At 36.7% G+C, this 9,877-nt stretch overlaps 1 protein-coding gene across 1 annotated transcript in view; it reads right to left on the reverse strand.

Annotated features, from left to right (window-relative positions):
* The window catches only part of DENND6A (DENN domain containing 6A), a 42,798-nt gene that overhangs the window by 16,086 nt on the left and 16,835 nt on the right, over window positions 1–9,877 (reverse strand). The window contains exons 9-12 of the mRNA XM_029917389.1: window positions 9,128–9,183; window positions 4,518–4,640; window positions 3,904–3,999; window positions 1,643–1,737 (exon numbers count right to left, since the gene is read on the reverse strand). Coding sequence (XP_029773249.1) covers window positions 1,643–1,737; window positions 3,904–3,999; window positions 4,518–4,640; window positions 9,128–9,183 — 370 coding nt within the window. The remainder of the gene's footprint in view (window positions 1–1,642; window positions 1,738–3,903; window positions 4,000–4,517; window positions 4,641–9,127; window positions 9,184–9,877) is intronic.

The raw sequence follows: 9,877 nt of genomic DNA on the forward strand, positions 1-9,877 counted from the left end.
CACCAAAATAAAAAGCTTCTGCACAGCAAAGAAGCAATTAGCAAAACTAAAAGGCAAATGATGGAATGGAAGAAGATATATGCAAAGACATATCAAATAAAGGGTTAGTATCCAAAATCTATAAAGAACTTATCAAACTCAACACTCAAAAAAACAAATAATCCAGTGAAAAAATGGGCAAAAGACATGAATAGACACTTCTCCAAAGAACCATCCAGATGGCCAACTGACACATGAAAAAATGCTCAACATTAGTCATCATCTGGGAAGTACAAATCAAAACCACAATGAGAGACCATCTCACACCTGTCAGAATGGCTAACATTAACAACTCAGGCAAAAACAGATGTTGGCGAGGATGTGGAGAAAGAGGATCTCTTTTGAACTGCTGGTAGGAATGCAAACTGGTGCAGCCACTCTGGAAAACAGTATGGAGGTTCCTCAAAAAATTAAAAATAAAACTACCCTATGACCCAGCAATTGCACTAGTAGGTATCTATCCAAGGGATACATGTATGCTATTTCGAAGGGGCACATGCACCCCAATGTTTATAGCGGCACTATTGATAATAGCCGAAGTATGAAAAGAACCCAAATGTCCATTGATGGATGAATGGATAAAGAAGTAATACTCTTTACCCATATAATCAAAAAGAATGAAATCTTGTCATTCGCAACTACATGGATGGAACTAGACAGTAGTATGCTAAGTGAAATTAGTCAGAGAAAGACAAATATCAAAAGACTTCACTCAAATGAGGACTTTAAGATACAAAACAGATGAACATAGGGAAGGGAAGCAAAACTAATATAAAAATAGGGAGGGGGACAAAATAAGAGATTCTTAAATATAGAGAAAAAACAGAGGGTTCCTGGAGGGGTTCTGGGAGGGGGGATAAACTAAATGGGTAAGGGGCTTAAGGAATCTACTCCTGAAATCATTGTTGTACCATGTGCTAATTAACTTGGATGTAAATCATAAAAAAAATAAATAAATCACAGAAAGTAAAAATAAATAAATAAACCTGAAAAAAAGAAAAAGAAAAAACAGACTCAGCTATTATCAACTCAACATTGGCAATGTAAGTGTGGCTTATACCCTTCCAATAAATTAATACTGTTCCTTAAACAAATAAATACATTTATTAAATTGTTACCATGGGAAAAATACTATATATCTTTCCTCAAGGAAAGCACAACATTTGACCACTTCCTTAATTAATAGCAGTGCCACAGAAATTGTATAGTACTTGTTTTGAAACCTAGCAGAGTATTTTGTGCCAAGTTAAATAATTCAAGCTTCTATAAGGTTTTATTCAAACAATGTTGGAAATCCCTGTTTAACTGGGTTAATATACAAATACAAGAAGTAGCTCAAATTTTAAGGTTTCATTTTGTTATAATTTATTTCATGTTTATAATACTAGATGTCCATTTTTTAATAGAAGAACATGATGGGTTACACATAATTTTAGTGGGAAGTTATTATGCTCTTCTCTTAAGGCCTTTATGCAGTTTACCTCCAAAAAGGTTACTATCAACATAATTAAAAAGTAATCAAGAGATTATAAACAAAGAGGAAGAAATAATCCTGCTCAGCCACATTATGCAGTAAAAACAGAACACTGAGTTTATACTTTACCTGCAGGTTTCAGGTCTCCTATTCGAATAATGTGTGGCCAATGCTGGAGTGTTTTTGCGAAAAAAGGGTTGGTTACTCCTAATATGACTGAGGGCCTACATGAAAACAAAACAGAAACAAAGTGAGAAAAAGACCAGTGCTCCATCAGTGAAGAACAGTTTATAATTTCTTTAGACTGAACAACAAATTATCTTTTCCTTCATTCAACACATTACATAATAACTATATGCTGGGCACCATGTTTAGCCATAGCAAGTAAAGATGGAAAGACATGGTCTTTCTAAAAGCACACAGGAAGGAAGGTACGCACACCCAATCACAATGCCACAAATTAGAAAACAGTGAAGGTGGTATCAAACATACGATAATTACGAAGGAGAAACTATGTCTACCAGGGGATTAAAGAACAGTTTCACCAAAGAGATGACATTTGCACAAAGATATGAAAGATCCACAGAAGTACCAAGTGGATAAGGGAGGTAAAGGTGATGTAGGAGAATAATACATGCAAACCAATGAAATGAGATGGTGGAATGCTGGAAGAACTACAAATAGCTCAGTATTCCTACAGCATAAAGCAAGAAGGATGAATGGGTTAGAAATGGAAGGAGATGGCTAGATGCTGGCCAGATTATTAAGTACACCAAGTTAATATGCTAAGAAGTTTAGAAGTCTTATATGCAAATGGAAGCTACTAGAGAACCAAGTGGAAGGATGCCACATGAATGAAAATGTAGGAAAATCACTCTGGGGGAAATTTGGAAGGTGTCCCACAAAGAAGAGAAAAGGTTTAGGAAAGGCAGCAGCAGATATGACAAAGACTGGAGACTGTAAGGGTGAGAATTGACTTTTGGAAAGAAGATAAACATTATGAAAGATATTTTATGGTGTTAAATTGACAGAATTTGGTAAAACTTGATGTGGGGCATATTAAGAAAGAAAAATGTATGACCATTTTGGCTTTTGAAAAGGTAGTACCATTCATGAAAATAGGAAGAACCATGGGTTTAGGGAAGAAAACAAGGAAACAAAGAATTCAGTTTGTACACATTTAGTCTCAGATGCCATTAAGATGCCCAGGTGGTAAAGTGGTAAAAAAACAAAACAAAACCCAAAACCCTAGACATATAGGTCTGCACCTTGCAAAGATCTGGGCTAAGCAGATAAATTTCAGTCATTGGCATACAGGTGTTAACAGAGTCTGTGGGTAGAGATAAGATTGCTCATAAAGAATTATCAGTGTGAAATCAGATCCCAGAACATAGTGCCGGAGAACACCAATACTTAAGGTGCTGGCAGAGACAGAGACGTCTGGATGGGGAACTGAGATGCACCACCAGGCAGCTAGGTGTCAAAGATTAAAATGCATTCAAGTTCAACAGCTTAAATGATAATAAGAAAGGGAAGGCAGGAAAAATAGGGCAATAATGTATGCATGGGGTTGGGCAGCAAGAGGGTCTTGATGACTTTGGCAAGAATGGCTTCAGTGGAAGTGGAGAAATCAACCTGTGGAGAGCCTGGGTGGCTCAGCTGGTTAAGTGTCCAACTCCCAGTTTTGGCTCAAGTCATGATCTCACAGTTGTGAGATTGAGCCCTATGTTTGGCTGCACACTGATAGCACAGAGCCTGCTTAGGATTCTTTCTCTCTTCTTCTCTCTCTGTTCCTCCCCCACTTGCACAAGCACGTGTACTCTCTCTCAAAGCAAATAAATAAACTTGAAAAATAAAAAAGAAATCAACCTGCAATGGACTGAGAAGCAACCAGAAAGCCAAGAAGTAGAGATAGTAAGAGGAGATTTGTTGTTGTTATGCTAGAAATTTTACTATGAAAAGAAGGTAAGCAATAGAGAAGGAGCTAAAGGGGAAAGGGTAAGATAATTTTTTCCCCTTTGACATATTGGGAAGAATTTCCATGTTTCCATGCCAATTCAATGAAGAGGAAGAAGGAAAAAGACGTTACAGAACAAAAGAAATAAGTGATGCTTCTTGCCTGAGGCAAGAAAACAGAACTCAAGGTACAGTCAGATGGCTATTAATGACAATACAGCTTCTACTAATAAATAAAATCACTGAAAAGTAAGTTTGACACTTGATGTGTAGAAGTATTACAAGCAGCTCCTCAAAAACATACAAACAAAAAACAAACAGCTCCTCAAACCTTCCGTTACAAAATCAAGATGCCAATAAGTTCAAAATTTAATTTTACATAATTTGATTATATCGGAAATACTTAGTCAATAAAAATTCTTTTGTTTACTCACGGGGCTTGAGTACGAGTAGTATATTCTTTGAATTCGCTATCATGAATAGTGAAATAAGGTCGGAAGTCACTGAAGTACTTTAATGGAGAAATACAGCTGTGGAACAAGAAGAACATTTAAAACAAAGGACACAGAATTAAAGGTCCTACTCAAAATAACTATAAAACATCAATACACACAGTATACCCACATGGGATTACTTATTTCAGTAAACAGTAAACTCAATGCAGGAAACCAGAAAGACAAATGGAATTACATAATAATATGGAATGGAGTATTGAAAGAACACGGCACTTGGGGCAGAAGATGGGTTGAAATTCTGGCAATATCATTCCCTAGTTACATGTCTTTTACTAGACATTGACCGACCATTCATGCAAAATTGTCAGGTGCCAACTTTGCGTAAGTGAATGAATGCTTCTTGCTCAAAACAAAACAAAACCAAAAAACATGGCTCCAGCCCTCCTGGAGCCTGAATTCCTTTTCTCTTCCATGAAACGGGGCTACAATGAGCACACTCTTCTTACAAGAGAGGTTGTCTGGATCAGTGCAATGAGTGTGCAAACAGATGGAAAATGCTGCAACTATCACCATCAGGAACCCAATATACTCACTTCACAAGTGCCAATACAGTTTCTGAAGACTCTGAAGGTGACGGTGCCATGACCACGAGGGGCTCCCCCAAAAGGACCAGCTCCCAAAGCATCTGACTATGAAGGAAAACTGGGCAGAAACACCTGAAAGGAGAAGGTTGTTGTTTTAAGTTCTTAGATAATCATTCTGAAAACTTCATACTGATATAAATTCTTCCAACCATTTGTCTCTTGTGACATACAAATTCATTTAGAATAGGTGATGCGTTAGGTCTCTTTTGTCCACATAAAAAAAAATATCAATTTGACTCATTCCAAGTTTTAGAAAATGAAATGTGATATATTTACAAACCCACAGAATGGCTGACAAATAATAAAAGCACCATATTAAACTGTACCAAATGGTAGACCTATTTATTTCATCAATATTGCTTTCTTACACTTGTATTTCTATTGTAAAATTTTGAAGAAAACAAGAAAAAATAATATTCCAAATGATGTTTACTGGATGTAATTAATTTAAAAGCCAAGGCATTCAATGTTAAAAAATGATGGAAAATAAACTACTTAAAAATAAAATAAAATAAATAAAAAATGATGGAAACAAATCACAAGGGGGAGTTCTAAGGCCAAACAACAGAACGATTTCCTGGGCAGAGCCTTCCCTTATAGAAATGTTGCATATTTTTATAGTAGCCCTGGAACCAGGTGGAAGCCTATCAGGACAGAGCTCTGGTACATTACTCAGCTCAGACATTTGGTAACGTTTACTTATTTAGTAATTTCCTCCATTAGGATAACAATTTTTCCTACTAGGTTAGAGCAAAAAAATGGTTATGTATTTATAAAAATCACAACCAATCTACCTAGTTAAAAACATATATATACATAAGAAAGAAAAAGACAAAGTCTCTTTTGTGCACATTAAAAAACATATCAATTTGACTGATTCCTTTAGAAAATGAATTGCAAAATATTGACACACAGAATGGCTGACAAATAATAATAAAAGCATATAATTAATAAATTGTACCATATGGTAGACCTATCTCATCAATATTACTTTCCTGCATTTGAATTTCTATCGTAAATATTTTGAAGAAAACAAGAAAAATTGAATTAGAAAGAAAGCTCAAGTGCAAAAATACAAAACCGATTTGTGAAATGGAAATTAGGGAAATTTAGTTTTGATTATTCAAAGGCAAGAAAACAAATGCAAGTGAAGTGCAAAAATACCCCAAAACAAAACAATAGACAGTTCAAGAATAAGGCAAAGGAGCTCTTCTTTTTCTTTCTTTCCTAAACAATTCAATCCTGAAACAGAACATGGTGCATGGTAGGCATCTCTGCCAGGAGGGAAAGGAAGACATGAGGGCTCAGAGCAGGGTTTGAGGGCTCATGTGAGAAAAGGGACACACTCACATGGAGGATGGGCTTGTGGTGGGGCTGCCGGAACCCAAATGTGCTAGGAAGGTGTGTATGTATGGAGGTGATCTGGTTTGAGATGACAGGGGCCAAGAAGTGTGAGGGGCCTGAAGAGGCAGCCTGGTGTGGAGTGTCGGAGCCAGAGTGTGTTGAAGTTGTCCGAGGTGGGATGTAAGAGCAGGGGAAATAGGGTGTGCACATAGAAAGGGAGTGTGGGATGAGGTGATGGAGCACTGTAGGGTAAGGAGGGCTTCTCTGTGGGGGTTGGCCTAACATCAGGAGTCAGAGCACAAGCAAGCATACAGATAGGGGGCCCAATGTGAAATGCAGAAGCCTAACTGGGGCAGGAGGGTAACCATGTGGGGGTAATGTGGCATGGAGCACAGCCTGAGAAGGTGGAGGAAGGGTATCTATGAAGAAGGGCGTGGGTGTGGAACGTCAGAGCCCAAGTTGGGTAAGAAAGTCATCTGCACAGGGGAGAGGTTTTAAGCAGAAATGAGATCCTGGTAACTAACAAGGACTCCTCAAATAAGTAAATAAAGAATAATAGGAGGCAGTTCCCCAGAAAGGGAAAATACCAATACAGAAAGAAAGAAAACTAGAATGAATCTTGTCTTGTAGGATTGAATTGGGGGTACTGGTATGACTTTACGGTTTTAAATATATACATAGAAATAAATATGCAAAAAAATGTATGTGTATTATATATGAGTAGGTACATATGCATTCCTTTACAAATATATTATACGTACTCCCTAACTGTCCACTGAGAGGGCCCAAAATCAGTGATATTCCAATAGCAATGAGCACAACCAGTACCCAGATTTTGGCTTCTGAATCCTATTCTCCACTAAAAAAAATGCCAAGACTTTTTGGAGAAATAGCTGATTCCAGGGCAAACGAAGAAAAAAATACAAGAAAATCTTGGAACCCAAGAAAACATATGTTCACACAAAAGCTTCTATACAAATGTTCATAGTAGCATTATACATAAAAGCCAAAAAATAGAAACCATCAAAATATCCTTCAAAGAATTAATGGATAAGTAAAATGAAAGAAATAATGATTCATACTACTGCATAGATAGTATATATATAATTTTGAAACAATCACAAATTTACAAAAAGTGGCAAGTGTGTGTGTGTGTGTGTGTGTGTGTGTGTGTGTGTGTGTGGGTAAGTATATACTTCAGAGTAGGATACCTTCAGGCTTTAGAGCTGGAAATTATTTTTTCTCACAAGTACTATAATGTAGTATTAGTAAAGGCAAAAATAGCAAGTATAGTTATAAGATGAAGAATTCTCTGAAATTACAGTACATTAGACATATCTCTTATAAAGTATTTTTTTGGTGGAAAGAAGTATTAAATATTCAAGAAAGAAACCTATCTCCAGCTCTAACTTTAATATTGGTGGTATCTAATTAACTGCAGCATAAAATTACTAAAATGAGAGGTCTGTAGGGAAATCATAAGGTATTTTTACAGTATTATTTAAAAAAAATTTTAATGTTTATTCATTTTTTGAGAGAGAGAGAGGCAGAACACGAGCAAAAGAAGGGCAAAGAGAGAGGGAGACACAGAATCCGAAGCAGGCTCCAGGCTCCAGGCTGTCAGCACAGAGCCCGGACCTCACAAACCGTGAGATCATGACCTGAGCCCAAGTTTGACCCTGAACCGACTGAGCCATGCAGGCGCCCCTCACTATTACATTTATATCCTCATTCTGGAGTGCCACGCTTTATGCTAAGCTCTACTGCCCCCACCCCCACATTTGCATATAGGTCTTTGTGAGGATATATGCTTTCATTTTTACTAATAAATTCCTAGAAGTGGGATTACTAGGCTGTGCTAGGGCCAAGTGTATAAAACAAATCAAGCATACAGAACGTAGTTTAAAGGTCACACATACACATAATTCCACACACACACAAATCAAACCAAGACTCCCATTCTAAGTCTTTCACACGGATCTCAATTGCATGCACCGCTATTTAATACCCGCTCAACAACAGCAGTAGTTCCTCAAGCTGAGCTATACAGCAGAACCACCCAGGAGCTGGGACTTGGGCACTAATCCAAAGACTTCTATTCAGCTGCCCTGGGTAAGGCATAAGCATTGGTATTTTTTCCTGTTCTTTTTTATGTGCTAGATTCTCTCTTATTTTGCATTTTAAAATGTTCTTATGTTTCAATGTTTCAAACACACAGAAAAATAAAGATAATGTTTAAGAACCCCCTTGACATGTCATCTGGAGTTAACAATAATATTTTACCATTTTTACTTCATTAATTTTTTTCTTACTGAAGTATTTTAAGTCTCAGGGTCTACCGACTAAGACAGCTAGGCACTTCTTACTGAAGTGTTAAAAAAAAATTTTTTTAACATTTATTTTATTTTGAGAGAGAGAGAGAGCGAGAGAGAGAGCGAGCGAGCACTAGTGGGGGAGGGGCAGAGAGAAGAGTGAGACACAGAATCTGAAGCAGGCTCCAGCCTCTCAGCTGTCAGCACAGAGCCTGACGCAGGCTCAAACCCAAGGACCGCAAGATTATAACATGAGGCAAAGTCAGACGCTTAACCCACTAAGCTACCCAGGCATGCCTTACTAAAGTATTTTATTTATTTATTATTTTTTTAATTAAAAAATGTTTTATTTATTTTTGAGAGAGAGAGAGAGAGAGAGAGACAGCGTGAGCAGGGGAAGGTCAGAGAGAGAGACACACACACAGAATCCAAAGCAGGCTCCAGGCTCTGAGCTAGCTGTCAGCACAGAGCCTGGAGCCTGCTTCGGATTCTATGTCTCTCTCTCTCTCTCACCCTTCCCCCAACTCATGATCTGTTTCTCTCTGTCTCAATAATAAAAAAAAAAACATAAAAAAATTAAAATAAAATACAAACCTCATATTTCATCTCAAAACAGTTAAAAATCCATCTCTAAAAATCAAGTCCATTTTCTTACATCATTACAATATCATTCTCACACCAAACCAAACAGAATAATAATTTGTTTCTACCATGTAATAGCCAATCCACATCTAAATTTCCCTAATTATCAAAGCTCGTAAAATGCAGTCAGGGATAAACCATTGATTTATAACATGTGAAACATAATGACTATTTTCTTCCACATTTAAGAACATTCATTTTCTAAAGAAATTAAAAACAATATCACAAAGCTAAGGAGAAAAGACACTTAATAAAATTTACCTGAAAAGATCCACCTCATGAACAGTAGGTAAGATAACAGATATATGTGTGTCTGCCTGTGAAAAAAAGAAAAAATGCAGATGTCACTAAAATTTACAGACACTGATTTTTTTTAAATGCCTACCTATCTTGTGATCAATAAGCCATGTTGCCCTATCTTTTAAGATTTTCTAATATTTTTGCATTGTAGTACTTGTTTTGCTTGTTGGGGGTGTTTGCTTATTTAATACATTCCGTCAGGGAAAGAAATTACATGCTGTTTTTTTCCCCTAGGAAGTGTGTCTTGGGTTTTTCCCTTATTATTTTCTTTTCTTTTTCTTTTTTCTCTCTTCTTTATTTGGTGGTGGTGGTGGTTATGTTTAAATGAAGTTGCTTTTACAGCACCAAAGACTTTATCATCCATTTCCTACATAAAAGGTAGCTACTTTTTTGCATGGACCTCAAGCATATTGTAGTATAGAGGTGGAATTTAAGGAAAGGTATTAAGCAGGCTGTGTTGTAGCCTATGAACAAGTAATATATTGTATCATGTATCTTGAATATATCATAGATAAGCTGCTATATAACGATTGCCACTTCAGATAGCTGTGAAATTAGGTGACTAACTAGTTGGTACTTAACCTTCTAATTTCTGTATAAGTCTAATTACATGAAATAGAAGTTGGGGTTTTGATTTTTCACTTTGCTTTTCTGTTTGGAGTGTCATTGTAACTACTGTATTGTAAATGATGGAAAATAAATGCATACGTT

The sequence above is a fragment of the Suricata suricatta genome, chromosome 12 (genome assembly GCF_006229205.1).
Source record: "Suricata suricatta isolate VVHF042 chromosome 12, meerkat_22Aug2017_6uvM2_HiC, whole genome shotgun sequence".
Classification (NCBI taxonomy): domain Eukaryota; kingdom Metazoa; phylum Chordata; class Mammalia; order Carnivora; family Herpestidae; genus Suricata; species Suricata suricatta.